General features: G+C 37.5%; 2 protein-coding genes across 2 annotated transcripts in view; one reads left to right on the top strand and one right to left on the bottom strand.

Moving 5' to 3' along the window:
* LOC145676525 (uncharacterized) overlaps positions 1-25233 on the bottom strand; it is a 78366-nt gene that overhangs the window by 37419 nt on the left and 15714 nt on the right. The window lies entirely within an intron of this gene.
* LOC145676526 (sodium-dependent proline transporter-like) lies at positions 15732-17897 on the top strand. The gene has a single exon (XM_081747355.1). The coding sequence runs from the start codon at positions 15936-15938 to the stop codon at positions 17820-17822; it is 1887 nt and encodes a 628-aa protein (XP_081603481.1). The 5' UTR covers positions 15732-15935; the 3' UTR covers positions 17823-17897.

Raw genomic sequence — 25233 nt, 5'->3', positions numbered from 1 at the left:
ATGAATACACAGATTCATGACGGGACAAAATATTCGCCTTACTATTTGCTTACAGGGCGTGAACCCAGAACGTTCTTGGAACAGGATCTGGACATACCTTGTGAGTATGTGGAAAACGAAGAGCGGATACGAAATGTGAAGGAAGCAAGGAAGGTCGCGTACCAGAATTTGCAGAAGCGGTTCAAATCCCAAAAGAAACAAATTGAGAAGAAATTCTCTCAACCAAACTTCGACGTGGGACAAAAAGTTTGGATTCGTGAAATGCCAAGAGCAGGCATTCCAGCTTGTTTTGGAAAGCGATATAACATTCAAGGAGTAATAGTGCAAAAGTTGAATAATAACTCATATAAAGTGAGATACGAGACTAAGAAAGGACAAGAGAAGACAGATTCTGTTGACATAAGACGTTTGAAACCATTTGTAAGTGCAAAGGAGGAAGATTCGGATAGACCAGAAGAAGAATCGGATTTAGACAGTGATGTCTAATGAAAAAAAAAAAGAACAACGCGTGGGAAAAACCAAAAAGTTTTCAAAAGGACTACATCACGATGAAAAAAAAAATTTTGGCAACTACGAAAACACGAATAAGTTTTTAGTAAAAGTTTAATTTTTTTTTGTTAGGTATCTGCAAACAAGATGTTTTTGTCAGTGAGACAGCGAGGTGGACCGCTGTTTATCAACAAAAGTCCGTGTACCCGAAATCAAAGTAAATGTTGATTTCCATCAGAAAATCCCTTAACTGGCAAAAGTATATTGTTTACAGAGCGTAAAGTGACTAGGAAATTAGAGATTTTTTTTTGAATTAGAGAAATATCTAGTAAATATATTTAAATTGGTAAAATAATCCAAGGTACACATACAAAGTAAAATAAATAAATGAAAACATAACTGTTAAAAAAAAGAAAAAATAATAAGAGATATAGAAATAATTAAAATAAATAAGTAAAATTCAGAATAGTAATTCTAAGTTTTAATTGTTACAGTTATCATCATGTTCAAGATTGTCGTTTGTCTACTACTATTGATTAGTATTGGGGTAGCTGAAGAAGAACATCAACAAATAACGTTATCAGATATTGGACTAGCATTGACACAGAATGCTTATGCTGTTCATGCGACGAACATGGTGTTTACGACCGTTAAAATGCATTTAAATTTTCAAGAATCGGTGCCAGTACACGACAAATGTACTGACGCATATGAGATTTTAAATGATTATGCAGTAAAAGTGAGAGAGTTTAGACAGAATATAGTGAATTTATTACCTTGCCATTTTGTTTATGAAAATGGTATAACAAGATGTAATAATAATCACAGAAATAAAAGATTTATATTTTCGTGGTTACTGGGATTGTCGTCCATTGGTTTATCGACGTATAATTTAATTCATAATAAACAATTGTCTGAGTCTATTGATAAGTTAAGTAAGCATGAGAATGTATTAACTAATGAAATTAAAAATCTAAAAGAATCATTTAATAATGAGATAACAGTAGTCCACGGGATAGTCGTAAAAGTGCAACAGGTGTTGCAAGATTTTAAAAATAAAATTCAGGAGCTATACTGTTATTTACATCAATCCCAACGCAGGATAATGGCAAACTTGTTTGTTCATCTTGTACAGGAGAGAGTAAATAAAATAGTAAATAGCATTTTAAATAATGAGTTAACATATCATATATTATCTAATGCTGATGTTAAAAAGTTAATTAATTTTCATGATGTTTTGAAAAATACTATTTATAGGTCAGACATTGGAATGTTTTACCAAATGTCTAGCGTATATCTAGTAAAATACCATTACGAAGATAATAATGTTGATTTAATAATAAAGACTCCGATAATATATGATACTAGCATTTCAATAATGTATGACGTTACATCAATGGGCTACTTAATAAATAACACAAGAATATTTTATCAATTACCAGAAGCAGTCTATTTGGCTGAAGGTAAATTTCACTCATTGGATAAAAGTAAATGCGAATTTAAAAGTTTTCTATATTTTTGCGAGAGCATAACTATGGACCATGAATCGAAATGTTTGAATAATATTATTTTAAATAAATCTCTAGGAGGATGCCAGCAAAATTCGGAAAAATTTTTGGGGAATGTGATATTCAGATATACACACGCTGGTGTGATGTATTCTTCTATTGAAGAAGCGTACATGACAAAAGTGGGTGTACATCAAGAAGTTACTTCAACAAAACTTGAGCAAACCAAAGCTAAATCAAATTTCATAAACTATGATAAATTTGATAATATAATAATTGGAGAGCTGGTCATTCCATCTAAACGGATAATTCAGATTCAAAATAAACACATTAAATTGATCGGTAATTGGACTGAGAGACAAATAAATTTCACCTTGCATACGCAAGAGCTAAATAGTTTAACTGAAAAATTGTTAAAATTGAAAGTCGATACTTCGATCCCAGAACTACATTTAAAAACAGACTATATCATGTATGTAATTTTTGGAGTAATAATATCATTAATTTTGACAACAATATTGTTATTAGTACTGTATTGTAAGCTGTATAGAGCAATACGGAAGTATAAAATTCAAAATCAGGAATAATAATAATAATAATAATAATAATAATAATAATAATAATCATAATAATAATAATCATCAGAAAGTAATAATAAAGTAAGCGTAGTATGTAAATGAATATCGTATGTGCCTTGGGTTATGGAAAAAAAAAAGTTTTTACATTTGTAGATATGGAGAAGAATGGAGTTTATTTTGAAAAAAAAAATATCTAAGTTGCAATAAAACCTGAAAAGGAATATCGAATTAACATTTAAAACAAGTGGTAATATGTAGACATACTTACCTACAGCATGAGGTAGTTGTGAGTTGAAAGCTTTTGGTTGTCATCCTAGATAAAACTAGGATTGGTCTAGTTGAGTCGGGGAAAAACGATTAAATCGTTGAAAATATAAAATGGTTACGTAGAGCTAGTACAACAAAACTCTTTGTTTTGGTAGAAAAGAAGCAATAGAAAATAAGCATAGATAATAGATCATCATAGACAAGCATAGATAAAAGCATGTAAATAGATAATAGCTAAGTTAAATAACATCAGAATATTAGTGAAATCAGTAGCTTCAAGCTATAGAAAACAAAAGCGAAGAGAAGAAAAATAGAAAAGTTGTCTATTAGTAAAGCTAGATAAATAGACAAATCATAGATAAAGTAGATACTAGTGTTATAAACTAGTTCAAGTAAGCTTACAAATCTACAATAATAAGTCGTTAAAAGTACGGGAAAAAAGTACGAAAAAGTCGTTGAAAAGAAGTAAATAGTTTTAATAGAAAAGTAGGAAAATCATAGATAAGACACGAGAAATAGTCACAAATAGAATACAATCATAATGCATCATATCAATAATCAACGTTAAGTTGTATGAAAACACATTATTTTATCAAAATTCATTTTCTAAATTCACGTTTTTTTAAAATGAGAGAGGAATTATTGATTTATTATTATTATCAAATGATCAATTGGTATATAGATTATTTGTATTATAATAAGTTATTGTATTGAGGTTATGAGTATCTTTGATATTCATGAGAGTACTGTACTCCGTTGGGTAGTTTTCTGTTTACTACTTACGAGACAATTGCATCCTGGCGAGGCTCTGAGCGCTCAAGCAGCAGAGAGTGGTTGCTAAGGGGCGTGGTTTACGAGAAGATGGCCGCCAGCGTAGCAACAAGTCACACCCACGGGAGACTAGCTACTTGTATTCACAATGATTTTGATGCGTTATGAATGAATTCTAAGGACAGAGAGTGTTGGAATGTAAAAATAAGATAGATTAAACATCAATAAAGATAACTGTACCTACAAACAACGTTAAAACTAGTAATAAAGTGCATTTAAGAGCTGAAATATGCACGAAAATGTAGGATTTTCCGACTTTGAAAAAAAAAAGACAATAACAGCGTCAAACGAATGAAAATGTAACAAGGGTAGCAGTTTTGTATCCGAATAGGTTACATAGTGATTAGAACACTATTCATTATTTAGAATATGCATCAATTATGCATTTTAAAGAAAATAATGAACGATTAATGAACATTAACATTAGGCCTATGCTGAAATTATGAATATATTGTTCAGAAGAGAGTCATAGACCGCGGTATAGTTATATAAGTTTTTAAGAAAATAAAAACACGATTTCACACTTAGTTATATATTTACAGGTATTATGGAAAAGAAGTTTACCGTAATGGCTATTGCTTTAACATCGTTAATAACCTTAGTACTAGCAACGTCTATAATTATCATTTATTTAATTATTAAATTATGTAGATTTAGTGGAAAGAAAACACAGGAAGGAAGAGTAGAGAATAAAAAAGTATATGACGATATTAGTAACGTAGAAAACTGCGGATTATTTCCAATCTATGCAGAAATAAATAAAAACCACACTAAAAAGCACACTATTTGCACAAAACACAAAGCAGATCACTATCTTGAGCAGAAAAAGGAACCACAAGGTAACTTAAACATTGGTGGTATGCACTGCACCAAAACCAAAGAGGGATGTAACACAAATCACGAATTATCCGGTTTTGAAGCAGAAAAAACGGATCAACATTTGGTCACAAACTTGAAACACGAAAAACTATACATGCGTCCTTGCGACATTTTAGTCCTGTGAACATTTTGCCGAAATTTTCACGAACAATGCAGAGCACGTATTCAAAGTTAACTTTATACATCGAAGCAACGCGGCAAACAGGATAAGACGTGGAAGTTTGTCCAAGTTCAGTGTCAAAACGTTTGCTGAATTAACATTTTGCGGAAGGAAGTGTATCAAGAGTTGCTAACTCTATAGATAGCAAACTTACCATAAGTGAAGTGAATAATATTTTTAAATTTTGTTTTTGTGTTTCAAAATCATGCAGCGATAGGAGACGGTGTTTATTAGTGTATTAGTGGTTTACAACAACAAATCTAGTGTATAATGAAGTGCATTATTTTTATGGAAAGCATCAGTGATATGGTCACTGGTATTAGTGGAAACTATGCAGAGTCAATAAACACTGAGTTGAACTTTGCGACTAACTTCAGTGGAAAGTTTTCAAGAACGAGAACGGAAAAGTATATATATGAGCAATTCCGAGCACAGGAAATGCAACACAACTTCAAGTAGTTATATATGTAACTCAATAGATGGCAGGAGCTCATACTCTGATGAGGACTCTTGAAAAGTATTTTTTTTTTTTAAAAAAAACGAAAACAATGATTGTAAATAAATAATGTTTTGATGATTTCTTTTGAATGTGAAAAATGAATATAAAGATATATACAGGGTGATGGTTGAATATATATGATTATTTTATGTAATATATGTAATTAGTTTTCGGTCAATTTCAAGGAAGAAATTGAGTCGAGAACGGAGTTCTCTTATTTTAAAGGAGGGGCATGTTGAGGCATGTCATTGATTTTATTCAAAAAGATATTATTTTGGTAAAGGAAAGTATATTTAATAAAATTGAATGTTAAGAAACTAAGTGTTATCACGTAACGTAAACACGTGTGTGTGTTTATGTGTTGACATCAATGTTGTGTGTATGTAATGAATGTTCTACGGCTAGACGCTTGGTCGTCGATTTGTAAGATATTGTAATTTGTATTTGTAATGTTTTGAATTGTCATCAGATTGTCACATTGTAACATTGACACACTTTGACTGTGATATAATCGTTGAGTTCGCAGAAATTTGTAAGTCTGAGAATTTGATCACGATGTAATTCGGGTGAAACCAACGTTTTACTAATAGCTGAGATATACAGAAAATCGACGAGAATGAATTCCAAGATGTCTGGAATCTTCGTATAAAACCTTATAGTTTTTAGAGATTGGGATCAGTCTCAGGAGTCTCGAGGGGCAGTCTTTGAGGATCAGTCTTCGAGTATTTGTCTCTGAGTTGAGACTAAGAGATTAGTATACGTCGAGCAGTAACATAGTCGCTCATGTCACAGTAGTCACTTCTCTGTGATTCTAAAGTCCAGTATTAGATCAGGAGATCTAATAGTTCAGCAGACCATTATAGTAGATAATGGTACACAATAGTCGATCATTCTAGACTATTGGCAGCAATATAGAGATCGTCCAGAGCATCGATAGCAGTTCCAGTCATCAGCTGTATAAAGGTACGTGTATCTCAGCTATGTTTGAGTTCATCGTGGTTAACTTCCTAGCTGTTTAAAGATATGTGATCTTGCGATTATATTCAGTCGACGATCAATCACAATAATACACAAGCTTAATGAAAATACAAAGTTTTAGTTCAAAGTCATTTAATGTGGTTTCTTTCCGTAATCCTGTACCTACTCATTCTAGATGGTGAGTAGCAGCGATCTTCGACCGTCATTTAACATTTCATCCCCATGCTATATAGGCACGACGGTGGAAGGTTGTTAATATATATATATATATATATATATATATATATATATATATATATATATATATATATATAAACTGATTATCTAGTAGTAAGTGTATTATTCCTTCTCTTACCACAGCTGTTTCCTATTTTTAGTAGAGACATTTAAATTTAAACGAACTTTTTTTTCAGAATCTCTCTCTCATATTATATATATATATATATATATATATATATATATATATATATATATATATATATATATATATCTATATATATATATATATATATATATATATATATATATTTATATATAGTGGCGTATTTAGGGGGGCTTCGGGCTTAAGACCCCGAAACAAAATCGTAAATACGCTACTGTATATAACTTTCTATAAATCATTGTTTAGTTAAGGACAGTAAATATCTATAAATTGGAACATATTTGACTTTTTTTTTGTACAGAAAGATAACACTGGCCGACATCAGTTTAGTTACAGAAAGGAAAACCCCTGATTCTGACTAATTTCAGGATGCTGAATTCGAAATTGATAGTCGTTTTACTACATTAACTCGTATTTTGGCGTTATGCATTGTTACCAATTTTGCCATTTTGTAGGGATGGCTTCAGTTGTCATCGAAGTAACCGGTCTGACAATGCTATTTGAGTAAGATATTAGATTTCACTCAGTTGGCGACAGATAGGACTCCCTTGTTGTTGGCATATATAGGACCCCCTTGAAATGCTTGACACTTCTATTCCTCCCACTTCTTTCTTTCTTTGTTTTTAGACCACTGAAACCTGTTTTAAAAAATAGGGTCTATGTGGCAACAATGAGCGGCGCGATGACGCGGGAGAAAAAAGCGCCGATTGCGCCGTTATTGCGTGGCTCAGTCTTGCTCTTATGCATTGCAGTAAGTAATCTCTCAAGTGTATAAGTATTTTGTCGGGAGTATGACTTGGAATATTTACGTCAGTAACTTCAGTTTTATTTTACCGTATTTTTAGAACTGTTTGCCTGTATTTTCAGTATTTTTTAGTGATTTTATGGAATAAGTGGTTGTGCTGTTCCTCTAAGTTTCGCTTTCCTGTGCAAAATGTCAAGTTCTTCCCACAGAGGATGTAAAAACTCACCGGACAGATTTTGTTATATCTGTGGCGTATTTATGGTTTAAGTCGCAGATTAAATCAATAAATGATGACGTTAGGAAAGCATATTTTTATTTTGGCTGCAAGATCGGTGATCAAGATAAAAGCTGGGCCCCTCATGTGTGTTGTTTGATGTGTTATGCGACTGACTGCCTGGCTTAAAGGAACCAAACGAAGGATGCCTTTTGCTGTTCCGATGATATGGAGAGAACCACGGAATCATTATGATGATTGCTATTTCTGTATGACGAATACAGCAGGAAGTAACAAGAAGAAACAACGTGCCATCGAATACCTAAACTTGCAATCCGCGATCAGACCAGTGCCCCATGGAGAAAATTTACCTGTTTCTACTCCTCCGAAAGATTGGGAAAATATCGATATTACAGAGCCTACAGGAAGCGATGAGGACACCAACTCAATATCTGCAGATGAAGATGTGAGAGACAGTTTCTCCCACGTAAAAGATGAGCCTCACTTCATCCTACAACATGAGTTAATGATTTAGTGAGAGAGTTACAACTTTCGAAAAAGAAAGCTCAGCTTTTGGGTGCTAGACTGAAAGAGTGGAATTTACTGGCTCCTGTAACTACTTATACTCACTACAGGAAAAGGAACGAGCCCTTTTTCAGAATACTACAGAATGGAAGGTTCCCTTTGCGTATGCACGGACATCAATGGTCTGATGAATGAATTAGAAATTCAACATGATCCATCCGATTGGCGTATTTTCATAGATTCTCTAAGTACAATCTGAAAGCAGTTTTACTTTATAATGGAAATAAGCTGTCGTCTATTCCTGTGGCACACTGTTTCGATGAGAGAGACTTACGAGAATCTCGCACTCATTTTAAATCGTATTAACTACAAAGAATATAGTTTTCAAATTTGCGGAGATTTGAAAGTTATTGCAATATTACTTGATCTGCAAGGTGGATTTACAAAGTACTGTTTTCTGTGTCTTTGGGACTCAAGAGCTACAGGAAAACATTTTTCAGAAAAAGAATGCCCCCCCCCCCCAGAGAGACATTTAAGCCCGGTACCAACAGTGTCAAGTATGAGCCTCTGATCGATCCAGCCAAGGTGCTGCTTCCACCTCTTCATATTAAGTTGGGCCTCATGAAGAATTTCGTAAAAGCTATGGACAAAGAAGGTGAAGGATTTAAGTATTTTAGTGTTTTCCAAAACTAAGTGATGGTAAATTAAAAGAAGGAGTTTTCACAGGACCTGATATTCGCAAACTTATCCATGGCGAATTGTTTGAACAGAGTTTAAACGACAGAGTTAAATGTCTGGCGTGCTTTTGTTCAAGTGTAAAAGGTTTTTTGGGCAAAACTAAAGCTCAAAATTACGAGGCTCTGGTGCAGCAACTTCTGGTCGCATATGAAGCTCTGGGATGTAGCATGTCCTTGAAAATCCACTTTCTGCACACCCACCTCAACTTCTTTCCAGAAAATCTTGCAGATGTAAGCGACGAAATGGGAGAACGGTTTCACTAGGATATAAGAAAGATGGAAACTCGAGATCAAGGACGTTAGGGCCCAGTGTTGGGCAAAATCAATTAAAATCAATTGCAATTGATAATCAATTGAAAGTAATTGCTCTGAAAATCAATAGCAATTGATTTCAATTAAAATTGATTTCAATTTGTAATGACAATTAATTTCAATTGCAATTGAATTCAATCATAAAATTTGCAATTAAATTTTCGTCAATTGTTAATTGTTAATTGGTCACCAGACAATTGAAACTTAATTGTTAATTGTCAATTGCAAAGGGTGCAATTGAAACATTCAATTGTTAATTGCAATTGACAATTGAAACTTGTAATTGTTAACTGTAATTGTTAATTGCAATTGAAATCAGCAATTAAAACTGAAGATAAGAAGGTGTGTGTATATTGTCCACTTGTTACTGTTTTACATATTTCAAATAAGGTACTTATAAGAAATGCTGGATACCTACCATCCCTTTCCCCCCTGGGAAGAAAGCCGTGAAACTAAGTATTTTTTAAATATATTATGTGTATGGTTCTACCCCCTCGAAAGAACTCTATATGCCCGTCATGCATACAATAGGAATTGGACGAGCGGGTTCGAGCGAGTTTTCTTTAAAACTCGACTCGACTCGAAGCAGACATCTGAGTTCGACTCGAGATCTCGGCTCGAAAAATTTCCCCCAACTCTACTCGAATTCGGATCGAGTTTCCAGTCGAGTCGAGCCAATTCGAGCTAAATCCTTTGTGCAGTTCCAAGTACTACTATTTTCAAGTATCCTACATAGACAATATAATTATCAATGATACTACTACTACAACTAATTATTATTATAACACCGTGTACCTGTATAAACATGGAATATAGGCGGTTTGTATTGGAATACTAAAAATTAGTTGACTGTCGATCTCGGTAGTCAAGAAATCTTCAGGAGGCAAGGACATCGGTACGAGGTTCTTGGTTTGAGTTCAGGAGGAGCAAGTATTCGGGCTCGCCAAAAATTGTTAGAAGTTATGGGACTCCAGCCAAACATGTTTAAAACTGCTCGACCCGGGTTTAGGGTTGTCAACGACTCAAGCGGCTCGTTTACAGCTCATTCACTTATCGAGCCAAACCGAGAAGTGAGCCGAGCCAAACCGAGAAGTGAGCCGAGCCAACGGCTCATCCAACCGAGCCAGCTGGAGCCGATGGCTCACACGAGCCGAACCGAACCGAGCTGATTACTTACCCCAACCGAGCCGGTTCGAGCAATTGGCTCAGTTAAGCTGACTCGAACTCAGCCTATGGACTCGTTTCAACGGAGCTGGTTCGAGCCATTGGTTCCAATCGAGCCGAGTCGATAACTCGTCTTTACCGAGCCGGTTCAAGCCATTGGCTCAATTGAGCCCAGTCGATGAGTAATTCCAACCAAGCCAGCTCAAGGTGTACGCTCAGTTGAACCGAGCCGGGCCGGTTGACATCACTATTCCGTTTGGGCTTCTACTTTGGCTAAAAAAAAAAAAAAAGGACCGTGCAGTTCTCAGCCTTTATGGTAAGAATTACAAAAAATGATATGAAATCTTTAGTTTTACGTCCCACGATTATGCCGGTTAGGCTAAAGGAGACGGTGATGATGGGAAATGAATGAAATGAAGAAAGTGGGAGGAAACGGGAGAACCCCAAGAAAATCCACGGGCACGGTGTTTGTCCACCACAAAGTCCAAACTGCGCGAGCTGGGATCGAACCAGGGACCTCAAGCACTGGAGGTGAACGCTTTACTACTGACCCACCGCGCCCCCTGGTGAGCGCTTATATTGGTGCCCACGGCGTCATTAACTTGTTCCACCACCAACGAATTTCGAGGTACTTTGTTTTGCATCTTTTGTGCGTGTTTTGTGTCGTTTTGTGCGCCTGTTACCACATTTTGTGCATCACCGGAAGTGGGTCAAAATGGGCCTACAAATATGGCGGAACAAATAATTTCTCTTCCGCCACCAATGAATTTCGAGGTCGTTTCCTTCACATCGTTTTGTGCGTCATGGGAAGTGGGTTAAAATGAGTCCCCAAGGTGGGACGAAAATGACCAAGAGTTCCGCCACTGTTAATTCTCGAGGTCGTTAATTTCACATCGCGTACCCTTTTGTGCGTCTATTTCGACGTTTTGTGCGTCACGGGAAGACGGTCAAAATGGGCCTCGAATATGGGACGAAAATGACCCACTGCTCCGCCACTACCAAATTTCGTGGTCCTTTCGCATCGACTAGTGAATGTTTCGTGCCCTTATTTCCACGTTTTGCGCGTCACCAGAAGTGTATCAAAATGGTCCTCCAAAGTGTGACCAAAATGACCCATTGTTCCGACACTATCGAATTTCTAGGTCGTTTCTTTCGCATCGTTTAGTGCCTATTTTTTAAAAAAGTTTTCTGTACCTACTTCCTCGTCTTGTGTGTCACCGGAAGTGAGTTAAACAGGCCTTTAAAGTGGGAGTTAAATGGCTCACTGTTCCGCCACTATCGAATTTCGGGGTCGGTTCTTTCGCATCGTTTAGTGCGTCACCAAAAATGTGTCAAAATGGGCTTCCAACGTGTGACGAAAATGACTCACTCCTCCGCCACTACTGAATTTTGAGGTCCTTCCTTTCGCATTGACTAGTGCCTGTTACGTTTTGTGCCCCTATTTCCACGTTTTGTTCGTCACCAGAAGTGTGTCAAGATGAGCCTCCAAGATGGGACGAAAATTACCCACTGTTCCGACACTATCGAATTTCTAGATCGTTACTTTCGCATCGTTTAGTGCCTTTTTTTAAAAAGTTTTCTGCACCTATTTCTCGTCTTGTGCATCACCCGAGGTGAGTTAAACGGGGCTTTAAAGTGGGAGTTAAATGGCTCACTATTCCGCCACTATCGAATTTCGGGGTTGGTTCTTTCGCATCGTTTAATGTGTATTTTGTACCGTTCTGTTCGCCTACTTCCACGTTTTGAGCATCACCAGAAATGCGTCAAAATGGTCCATCAATGTGTGAGGAAATAGAGCCATTGTTACGCAACTATCGAATTTGGAGGTCGTTTCTTTCGCATCGTATAGTGCCTGCTTTGTACTGTTTTGTGCTCCTATTTCCACTTTAGTGCGACAACGAAAATGAGTCAAAATGGCCTACAAGTATAGCGGAATAACTTAATGCTGTTCCGTCACCATCGAATATCGAGGTCGTTTCCTTCACACTTTTTATGCATGATTTGTGTCGCTTTGTGCATCAGTGGGAGAGGGTCAAAATGGACCTTGAAAGTGGAATGAATATGTCTTTTTCTGCCATATTTGTAGGTCGTCTTTGACCCACTTTCGTTGGTCTACAAAACGTGAAAATATGCACAGAAACATGCACTAAACAATGCGAAAAAGCGACCTTGAAATTCGATACTGGTGGAAGAGTGGATCATTTTTCTTCCCACATTGAATACCCATTTTGACCCACTACCATTGATTCACAAAACGTGGAAATAGGCTTACAAACGGTAGAAAACACGCACATAATGATGTGAAGGAAACGACCTTGAAATCGTTCCTAACGGAACAGCATTAACTTGTTCCGCCATATTTGTAGGATAACATTGACCCATTTCCGGTGACGCAGAAAACGAGGAAATAGGCGCACAAAACGACACAAAAAATTTCCATGTAATTAAGCTAAATTTCCATTTAAGTTTGTAAGCTTAATTATATGGAAAATTTTATACATTTTTCCTTTACGTTGGTCTACTTTACGTTGATTTGGGACTTTTAAATTTTATTCAGTTTTCCACTGAAAAGTATCTATAATTCAACAATGAAATAATTATTAATTATATTTATAATTATTAACTATACAACTGAATTCATTGTAATTTGTTCCATAACAAACACTTTACCATTTCGTACTAGCTGTTATGCCCGTTCTTCGCACGGATCAGATAAAATATCAATGTAAACAAACTGAACAACTGGAGAACAATTAAGAAACATTTCTAAAATTGGATATATTTTGTGTGAATATATATCCAACAACGTACATGTGTTTTCATTGAAAAGGCCGATGGGGGCTGAATTTGAACGTAAACACTATCGGGGGTATCACTACACGTCTGAGCAACCCCAATAAATATGGATTCGACACAAATTCTACTACTTTTACATGTCCCGGCGAACCCCCCCCATCAGACCCCCTTGGTTCGTATTGTGAAAAAAATCTCCTCTGGCCCGCACCAACCCCCAACCAATACCGCGAAAACTATGAATGTGACACTAACATCTGCCATTTTCTACCACTTTTTACATATGCCGGTAAAAGTGCCTATGATCTTCTGGTTCCAATTTTGAAAAAACAATGCCTCTGGCCCACAGCCGATGGGGGCTGTATTTGGAAGTCAACGCCTGTGGAAGTATCACCATTCATCTCAGCGACAGCGAAAACTATTGATTTGACACTAATATTGGTCACTTTCCATTATTTTTACATGTTTCGCAATTCCCCATCCCCGGTGACTCCCGTCCCGCATACAATGGTGGCTAAATTTGAAAATCATCGCTAATGAAAGTATCACCATTGATCTCAGCCACCGCGAAAACTACGGATTTGACATCGGTCATTGTGGATTATTTTTACATGTCTCGTGATCCCCTTTATAATGCCCCCCTTTCTTAGCTGATGGGGGCTAAATATGAAAGTAAACGCGGTCTTGAGTTTCACCATTGAGCTCAGCTATCCCGAAAACTATGGATTTGACATTAATATCTGTCATTTTCGATTATTTTTACATGTCTCAGAATTCCCCCCTTTGGTGACCCGAGGCCCGCATACAACGGTGGATGAATTTGAAAGTCATCGCTAATGGTAGTGTTGCCATTGATATCAGCAACCGCGAAAACTATGGATTTGACACTAATATCGGTCATTTTGGATTACTTTTACGTTTCGGTATCCCCCCCCCCCCCGTTGACCCACGGCCCGCAGCCGAATACGGTGAATTTGGAAGTTAATGCGATCGGAGTTTCACCATTGACCTCAGCGACCGCGAAAACTATGAAATCGACACTGATATCGTTCTACTTTTACATGTCCCGGTAAACGCCCCCCTGAGACCCCCTGGTTCGAATTTTGTTGGAAACACTTTGCCTTGGTGTGGGACCTGGACCAAGCTGTCTTTGACTAAAATTTGGTAACTCTCGGTCGACTTTTCTGGCCGGTCCCCAGGCGGGTCCCGGTAAACGTCCGCTGGAGACCCTCCTAGTAAGAAATTTAAAAAAACTCTTCGTCTTGGTCTGGGGCCTAGACGAAGCTACCCGTGACCAAATTTTGAAAAGTTTCGGTCCACTCGTCTCGTCCACAGGCCACACAAAGATAGACAGACACACGGACAAACTCTATTTTATTTATATTAGAAAGGTCAGATCCGCCGTTATTGTATTAGTGCGGTGCTTGAGCGATTGATCGTAGAAATTGAAACTCCGATGAGCGATAATTTTATAGGCTTGTTTTATTACAAGTTTAAACTCTTTAGTCAGTAGAGGAGAGGGCATGAATCATGGGTCAGAGTTGATGACAATGGGTTTTGGTGGGTCTGTGGGTCACGGTGGGTAAGAGTGATTTATGGTGGGTGGTGGGTCACAGTGGGTCACGGTGGGTCGTGAGTCACGACGGGTGGTGAGTCAATTGGTCGTGGCTAAAGTTTTCATTGCCTCACGCCCTCTCTGAACTACAGTGTTGAAAATTAATCAGTGAAAATCAATTGCAATTGATCAATCAATTGAAAGTAATTGCTGTGGAAATCAATTGCAATTGAATCAATTGCCAATTAATTTCAATTGCAATCGAATTACAGAATTCAATTGCAATTACATTCCACTGCAATTACTTTCAATCGATTGATCAATTGCAATTGATTCTCCTTTATTAATGGCCAACTGCAATTAACAATTAACCATTACTTATTTGAATTGTTAATTGCAATTAACAATTAAATTTACAGATTAATTGTTAATTGTTAATTCAATTGAAATTTGCCCAACACTGTTGGGGCCCTGCAATGATGGGGAACTATTGCTGATCGCTGAAGAGAGGACCCAACATTTCATAAAAGAAAAAAGTCAAGCAGATGGTGTTATATATTTGCAGCTCTAAACATTAGACTTTATAAATTACTCTATGTAAATGCTAATAGGCCTACACTAACAATATATATAGTTTTTAGTGCTAATACACAAACAGAATATAATTTTTTTTAACGGGTTTGATTCAATAAATTAATTTTAAGAATTTAAAAAACTGAATGTCGTTCTTGACAAATTGTCGAAATGAAGTTTATTCCCTTTCGGCATGCAAACAGTTCATTGGCCGGTACACTTCATGAAAGCACATTTTCCCTATTATGGTAAATCTGGCAACTACGCGTTACACAAAAATGTGAGATAATGTAGTAAAATGGATATCATATTCATATTCAGGGACCTAAAATTAACCTGAATCAGTGAGTTTTGTTAATGTAACTTTTCAAAAGTTTAAAAACGTCGGCTTGTGTACACAGCAAATTCTGAACAGCTGGTTATAAAAGGAAAACTTCTAATAATTTTCCAGCAGGACATTTAAATATATCGGGCAGAAAATGTTTAAAGTTTTCACTAGCTCTAATTTTAAAAGAAAGTGAAGTCCATAATTTCAACACTTGCGCAACCCTAATGTGCTAACTTATAATTATTACGAGCTAATTTTAACATTCCATATCAATAATCCACATATAATATAGAGAGATCCGGAACACTACTAGCAAAAACTGCAGTAAAAAAAATATGTAAGGTTAGAAATTGATTTGGACGTACGGTACTAAAATAGAAAGACTATCAATTATTTATAAAGTGCTCATCAAAGTGTAATGCCTCGTGTTCACCCTGAAAACTATTCAACCGGTGAGTTCCATAGAAAATCAACAGATGCATATGAATACGTGGAAGAAACGAGCATCAAAGCACCGTCTTATGATTTTGGTAACGTCGAAATTGCAGACACCTTCCGAGGTTTGTCGTCAACAACTAATACTGACCACCAGAAGAGGATAAGAATAACGAAGAGAAAAGTAAACAAAAGAGTCGAGAAGTTTTTACCGAATTCGAGGCAATCAACCTTTCCGTATTATACACCACTCTATTGGAAATCCAGACAACGGTTTATAATTGCTTGTTTTAGCTCCTGTTTTGTACTTCGATGCATATGGCGTCCTCATATAACAGGTTTACTTCCAGTGTTTATACATTTGATATTATTTGTGACAATGGGACATGCAATTATATTTTTGGAACTGATAGTTGGCCAGTTTTCAAGAAAAGGCCCTATGCATGCATTGCAAATTCTTCCCATTGCTCAAGGTTTAGGAATTTCTGTTATACTGAAAACTTTCCTTTATCCAATATTTTTATGTCACCTTTTGGCGTATAACCTCTTGTATCTTTTCCACTCTTTTTTCAACGTTGTACCATGGAAAACATGTTCCAAGGACTGGAACGCAAGTGACCAATGCACAACGTCAAAAATTGCGTTTATGAATGACACCTTAATGCTTCCTGTACAAGCGTTTTACAAAATGCATATTTTGCAATCCTGTACATTTGCTGAATCAAAAGGCATTAGATGGGATATTACATGTTCAGTTTTTTTCTCATGGATACTAATTTTTCTGTACATACGGAAGGGCAGGAGGTCTATAGAAGATGCATCACTCATTCAGTTTGTTTTATCTCTCACAGGATTATTAGTTTTGTGTGTCTTAACCATTTCTGGCTCGGACTCCCTACGAGGTATCGAGTTCATGTTTACAACTGGCGTGGATCAAATATCGTCTCTCAAATTCTGGGTAGATAGCTTAATGGGAGTTTTAGAGACACTGGGGACTTTCTCAGGACAACACATTTATTTTGGTTCTTCTTGTCTATTCAATCACCCAACATATACAGATGCACGTATATTGATGATAATCCTTTTCGTTGTACAACAAGAGATACTCATAGCAACATATGCAGCAACAGGAACACTCGCGAAAATTTTAGATATTGACTTATCCCTTTTAATTTCAAGAGGCGATAATTTGATGTATGTTCTAGGTCCTGGCGTACTAGCCAATGGCACATACCCAGCCCCATCTCTCTGGTGTGTGATTTATTTTACGTGCATGTTCCTTGCTCATCTGGGACCTTTAAGTATTATGGTTCAGGCGGGACTCGTATGCGTATATGATACGTATCCCCAAATGAAACACCGTCACAGTGTCATTTCAGCCGGTATCTGTTTGTGTTCTTTCTTCCTTGCATTAGCATTTACTATAGAAACCAACGAATTTAACGATCTTCTTCTGAAAGTAGCTTCTGTATGTCAATTCATGATGGCTGGTTTAGAAGTAGTTATAGTTTTATTAGCATACGGTCAAGATAGATTTTGTGACGATATATACTGCGCATTGGGAATTTATCCTGACCATTTCTGTAGGCTAAGTTGGAGACTTTTTCCTTTCCTTGCTTTGGGTATATTAACATATAAAATACTGACTTTTACAATACCAGAATGTAAAACAAAATGTGAATGTGCAAACCATTACTATGTTTTCAGTTGGTTGGTAATGATTGTTGCAGTAGTTCCAATACTGGTAACAGCAATATTTGTATTAATTTATTATTATAAGCGTCATAATGTTCAAGCGTGCTTTAGAATGAAAGAGAATTGGAGAAGAAAAGATGTTAATTGGAAGAAATTAAGGATGAAATATGACTGATAAATAAAACTACGCTTGATCAAAATTATAACCAAATTCTTAATCATTTTGTTTACATGTATTTTTGCCAATTAATTGCTGTCACCAAGAAAAAAAAAGTTAAATTACTAAGCACAATGGAAAACTATCACTCCCGGGAACATTCCTTAGATGTCTTGTTTAGTTGAAGTTCAGCGTCACTTTCAACACCGAGGCTATGACACGTAAATAGAGCGAACATACGTCCCGTTTTGACCGGGACAGTCCCGTTTGAGGGGCATATCTCGGCCGTCCCGTCAGTAGTTGAAAAAATAGTAGTTGTCCCGTTTTATGCAAGTGAAAGAACTAAATATCACACTCAGTACCTTTACCTCTTGTACAAGTTTTTGGTAAATTAGAATAGAAAAATCTAAAGTTTAATATTCTATTGAAAACTGTAGGAATGGTGTTGTGCCTGCCTGGTACATCGAGCGTGTTTTAATCATGAATAACACATGGACAAGTGAAAAATCTTCCTTACATGTTGCAACAATGAAATCTATGTTACTGGTACAGGTAAACTTCACGGATAACTGCAGTGAATTTTATGAAACTAGTGAGAAACAAACACATTCTCAAGAAGATAGGTTCTTCTGAAAAAATACTCCTGGCATTGTTCAATTCAAGAGTCAACTTCTCATCCAATGTAATATCAAGGATTCGAGCTAGGGTAAAGTAGCATCATGTCCTACTATATTGAAAGTTAAATGCTGTTATTTCATAGCTGATACATCTTATGTTATATTACAATATAGATGTATTAGATATTGTTAAGGTAAACATGAACTATTTTACGCACCAACCTGTTTCTCATCTCTCATGATTTTTAAAAAGCCGGAACCTGTCCCGTTTTCAACTGAAAATTTTATGAAAATCAGCCATAGCTGACGTAAATCTAACGCAGTTTAACGTGGGATCCGAACCAAATTAGTTCTACTAGAAATCAAATTCGGGTCTCCCGCACCGAAAGTGCGGACGCTAACCATATAAGATCAGTTTTATCCACGCAATTTCACAACGACTGCGTTTTCTAACTACGAGGGGATATCGTAAAGTTTTAATTATCGCCAGGAAGTTAAGATACGATTATGAAATCGTGTCAGTGTTATGATTGGTGCATGATGTTAAGGAAATTAGCTCCTAATGATTATTTTTTTTTACAGGGTATACCAAAAGTAATCAAAGTGCAAGATGAATAAGATTGAGGCTCGCAGTGTGATAAAGTTCCTACATTTGAAGGGTAATAATGCCAGACAAATTCATGATGAGATGAAGCTGGCGATGATTTTCCTACTTATGGCGATGGTTTTTCCATCTTACGGCACCATTGTAAAGAGGAAATTCCTAACTAGTTATATGTCCTTCACTGACCACCCAAGACTTGGAAGGTCATCCCTGACGGACGATGCGGCCACTGGAAAGAAAGTGGAGTGTTTAATCCTCGAAGACAGATGTGTAACCATCCAAACGATTATGAATGAATCAGTTATGGTAGAGGCTCGCAGTGTGATAAAGTTCCTACATTTGAAGGGTAATAATGCCAGACAAATTCATGATGAGATGAAGCTGGCGATGATTTTCCTACTTATGGCGATGGTTTTTCCATCTTACGGCACCATTGTAAAGAGGAAATTCCTAACTAGTTATATGTCCTTCACTGACCACCCAAGACTTGGAAGGTCATCCCTGACGGACGATGCGGCCACTGGAAAGAAAGTGGAGTGTTTAATCCTCGAAGACAGATGTGTAACCATCCAAACGATTATGAATGAATCAGTTATGGTAGTGTGGAAAATTATCCATGGCGAGCTTCACATGTCTAAGGTACCTGCGCACTGGGTTCCTCGTTTTCTGACAACTTTTCAGAAGCAAGCACTGCGTGACCTTTCCCAACAGATGTTGATGTTAAGAGAGGAAGAGGGCGTTTGGTAACCATGGATAAAACATCGATATATCAATATGATTCGGACACCAAAACCATGACCCTGCAGTGAAAGCACACCAATTCCCCCTTCTAAAACGGTCAAGGAGCAAAAGTCAGGGGGAAAGATCATGTTGTCCATTCTTTTGGAATTCTCGTGGGGTAATCATTACAGATTACCTTGCAAAAGGACAAGCCGTCACTGAAGTACTACAGCAATCTCGTGTACAAAATGCGTGATGCCCTGAAAACGAAACGCCGTGGTATGCTTTCGAAAGGAGTTCTAGCTGAAAATGCACAGCTCATTCGTCTCAAGTTGCTGTCGACAAAGCAAGGGAGTGTGGCTTCCAGCTATTGCAGCATCCGCCTTATTCTCCCGACCTCGCTCCAAGTGATTTTTTTCTTGTTTTCCCAAATAAAGAATCCGTTGCGTGGTCGCCATTTTAACAACACAAATGACGTCATTCATGAGGTAGAAGAATGGTTTAAAGCATAATGTGCAGACCTCTATAATGATTGTATTCGTGAAGTGAAGGAACGTTGGAAGAAATATCTAAACGAGTGGTGATTACATAGAGGGGTTAATTACTACAAATCACAACGATCTCTGTTATCCTGATTTTTTACTATGATAATTAAAACTTTAGGATACCCCTTCGTACACTGAGTCAAATTAGTATTTTTATTCCGGGCAACAGAGTTCCAACTGTCAATGTCAGTCTGAAAATCCGACCGCTAGTAGTTATGACAGCCAGCAGTTGATCGGTTTTTATTTACATTGTGTCATACGGGACCTTTCTTTACAGCAGTTTGTTTCGCCAACCTCCCGCAGTGCTGCAAATATCCACGATCACAGCCAAAATTTCAATTTCAGTTGCTTGTTGGCTGAAGTACATGAACTAAAAATGAGTGATCAACAGAAATTTACAATTGAGTAGGTCAGTAACACTGACGTACTTGCCTCCCGCCACCACCACCACCACTGTCAGTAGCGTCCGCAGACAACTCCAACTGAAAAGGGCACTAGCGGATCAGCTGGTTGTTTGCCAAAAAGGAACCATTGCATTTAGGCGTGATTACGAGCACACATTAAATAAGGTTGTCCGACTTGGTGAATTAAAACAGAGTGTCCAACCTGTCTACAAGGAATGGTCCGAGGCCACGTGGGAATTCAAAATGAGATTAGGCGGAAGGCCATTTTTCGGCATAAAAGGGAGAATTTGGATTTAAACTGCATCAGAAGTTTCGTCTCAGTGACCCCAAAAACTATGGATTCGCCATTAACATATGTCATTATGGATCATTTTTAAATATCTCCCTCTTCCCTCCCCTAAGTTGCACCGTAGAAGTGAAGTAAGAAGAGCATTCCCAGACCCGAATCTCATGTATGTTGAAAATGTGATCGAGATCGGCCCGATGGTGCAAGAGTTAAGTCACAAAGGTAGTCATTTTCATTTTTATATATTTCCCCCTTCTCTCCTAAGTTGCATCGTCGAGATGAAATTACAAACTACTCTAGGCCTGAACCTAATCTATGTGGCATATTTGACAGATCGGTCTCGTGGCTCACGAGTTATTAGGTTTATTTTATATATATCTCATTCCTCCTCCTTCCCTAGGTTCTACCGTCAAAGTGAAATGATGAAAAACATCCCAGGCACGAACCTCAACTATGTTGAGGAGGACCCCGCACAATCCTTTTGGAAGTTGAATTTCGGTGGAATTGCTTAAAACCGTGATATACAGTATTGTAGATATTGTGATCATGAGAAATGGCCTCACTGGGCACAACCACCAATCACTGACAGTCTGGCCACTACAGAGCCACTTTTTTGAAAACAGCTAAAAATATCGATATTCTGGATTTCGATGGAATTGCTTGAAACCGTAATATATTGTAGATATTGTGATCCTGAGAAACAGTCTCAATGGACACAACCATCAATCAGTGACCATTTTGCCAGTAAGAGGCCACTTTTTCTTTATGCAGCCGAAGATAGTGATACTCTGGATTTCAGTAAAAATGCCTGAAACCATGACATGTTGTAGATATTGTGATCCTGAGGAAGTCTCAATGGACAAAACCGCATTCACTGACTGTTTGGCCACTACAGGTACACTTTTTTGAAAGCAACTGGAGATAGTGCTATTCTGGATTTCGGTGAAAATGACTGAAACCGTGATAGTTTGTAGATACTGTGATCTTGAGAAAAGTTTCAATGGGCACAATCACAAATCACTAACCATTTAGTCACTACAAGGCCACTTGTTTGAAAACAGCCAAGTATAACTATATTCTGAATCTCGGTGAAAATGAATGAAACTGTGATATGTTGCAGATCTTATCATTGTAAAAACTCTTAATGGGCACAATGACCATTTGATCACTACAGGGCCTTTTAAAAAAAGCTGAAAATACAGACATTCTGGATTTCGGTGAAAATAACAAACCGTGATATGTTGTAGACAGGCACGTAGCTATGATTTCGTAATGGAGGGTCCGTGACATGAAATACTGTAGTTATCACACCAGGATCTCGATCATTCTGAAGTATTTTATTGGCAACATGTATTGGTTTGTTAGGACAATAAAATGATATGTTAGTATTTCAATAAGAAACTGAAGAAATCTCTAGTAAAAGAACATAATAAGTATATCTTACAATATCTACGCTCCTTCCCCTGTTCATTCAAATATAACAATTTTCCTATGACCTCAACTATTATAAAAGGTCTTCTATATCCAACGTCTTGCAAAATATTTTGCAATATCTGCATTCCTTTGTCTGTTGAATCAATATTAACAGAACGTTCTTTCCGCAACTTTTCGTTTTTATTATTTCGTCAACTACGGTATGTTCCTGATAACAACTTAAAGGAGCAGTGGAAAACAGTTTCTGAAATAACATGTTTGATACTGCAGAGAAGCGATGACTAAAAATTATGAAAATGTCCATACTATTACAGAACAACACTTTTCGAAAGCTTGAAATTTCCCTTACTAGTAGCAGAAATTGAGAATTCCGTAACTTTTCTAGAAATTTCAAATTCATTGACTTTTCCAGGATATCCCGCCCATTCGCTACCACATATTGCAAGTAATTCGGCTAATGGGTTCCTCGTAAGGCTGGAATGCAGAGGAAACAATGGGAAGGGCACATGCTGATAACACTGAACTGAAGTTTGCGAATCATTGGCTACTGCTTATTAAACTTGTCATTTGGAAAAGACAAAACACACAGGTCAATAACTCTCATTCTGTCTCGAACAAATATTTACAAAATCAACCTCCTTTCCTTCTTTGTGCCATTACATTTAACACCTCGTCAGGGTGAAAGACACAGGGTAGTGTGCAGACATTAGGGCCTTGCTGTATCTCTTCATTTTTAACGCTGATTCTTTTTCTAGTTTCTTTTTGTTTCATCCGTCATTTTTTTTCATTTCTGGTTCCAAAGGTGGAGTCCGGACCTTCCGGATACCCCCTTGTCTACGTACCTGGTTGTAGATATTGTGATCATGAGAGAAAAAGCCTCACTGAGCACAACCACTGACCGTTTGACCACTACACGGCCCATTTTCTTTTAAACAGCTGAAAATACCGATGTTCTGGATTTCGGTGGAATTGCTTTAAACCGTAATATATTGTAGATATTGTGATCCTGAGAAAGGATCTTAATGGACACAACCATCAATCAGTGACAAATTTTCCAGTATGAGGCCACTTTTTTGAAAGCAGCCGCTTACCCCATGTCGTTGCAAAAGTAACGACATCTCGCCAAAACTTGGCGGCCACGCAGCGACGATAAACGGTGGCCCCCACTTCAGTTTTTAAAATTATACCACCAGCGGCCTACCAGAGACAGAGACGCGACGAAACACCACAATATTACTGCCCCACAATAAAGTGAACCACAATATTACTGCCCCAAAATATATTAAATCGCCTATATGCGTGATCTATTTGCATTAAGATGAGTCTTAAAAACACTAAAAAAAGGACCCCGGGGTAGGCGCGAACCACCAGCCTTATGACTACTAGCTGCGCGTTCTTCCGACTTCGCCACGGAGGCGATAAAGAAAACCTCGCTTATAGAGGGATAAATAGTTTCCGTCTCTATAATTTGGCCAATCAGACTGCTCCTTTAACTGTGTATGTTCGACGATAACCGTTTGGGATCAGATAAAATGCGTTCGCCATGTAATTTTATAACAAAATGTCGCGCGTCTATTTTATGGTTCTCCCATATTCACTTTCTAATGATTGGTGCTGGCATCTAAATTCTTTCAACTATACACACCCATCAATATTTCTCATTTTATGATGTAGAGACAGGGGTTACTCGACTCCTGGAGTTCACTTTAGGAACAATTCGTGAGGAAAAAATATATAATAACTGCATGCACATGACTGGCGATAGTTCGAGTCAGTCCCTTCGCAATTCTCCGCGACGAATCGAAGGAGCGCGGACCAAACTGAAGTCCTCGCTGGTACCCGGTGGTAACTTCAACACCCCGACTCGAGATATCTGTTTCGATTTGACGAAACCTTGCCGCCAGTGGCACACTAGAAGCAATCCTTCGATTCGTCGCTATATCGACGATCGACATTTACCGGCAATTGGGCCACTAGGTATAGGCGACGTTTACGGCGTGGAATATATTGATATTCTGGATTTCGGTGAAAATGAATGAAGCGGTGATATGTTTTAGATCTCATCGTGATAAAAAGTCTTAATGGGCACAATCATCAATTATTGACTGTTTGGTCACTACAAGTCCAGATTTTTGAAAACAGCCGGGTATTTTTGGATTTCAGTGAAAATGAATGAAAACTGTGATATGTTGTAGATGTCGTGATCCTCAGAAAAGGAGTTAATTTGTGGCTACCGAGTAACATTACATTAGTTGGTAGAGAATTTATTCGCATTCGGGAGGTTGGGCCCAGGCCGGTCATCCTATCTAAGATTTTCCACGGCTTCCATTTGTCCCGAAAAGATAAACATCGGAATGTTATATACTTAAATGGTGATGGCCGCTATTCTTCCCATTCCTTTTCCGGGTTGTTAAGGTCTAAACCTTTTCTGGGTTTCGTAAAATACCACCAAAATTACAGAATATTGTTATACCTTCTGCTGTTTTTAATAAAAATGTCAACCCCGTACTGGCAAAATGGTCAGTGATAGGTGGTTGCGCCCATTGCGACTATTTCTCAGGGTGACAATATCTATAATATATCAGTTTCATGCAATTCCACCGACCATTACCTTCTGCTGTATTTGAAAAAGTGGCCCTGTAGTGGCCAAATGATCAGTGACTGGTGATTGTGCCCCTTGAGACTTTCTCAGGATCACAATATCTACAACATATCACGGCTTCAAGCGATTCCACAGAAAACATATTTCCATAAGGATTGTAAGGGGTTCTCTTTAACATAGTTGGGGTTCGGGCCTGGGATGCTTTTAATCATTTCAC

The sequence above is a fragment of the Thermobia domestica genome, unplaced genomic scaffold (genome assembly GCF_964235325.1).
Source record: "Thermobia domestica unplaced genomic scaffold, izTheDome1.hap1.1 HAP1_SCAFFOLD_195, whole genome shotgun sequence".
NCBI classification, from domain to species: Eukaryota; Metazoa; Arthropoda; class Insecta; order Zygentoma; family Lepismatidae; genus Thermobia; species Thermobia domestica.
This window is presented reverse-complemented; position numbering and strand designations above follow the sequence as displayed.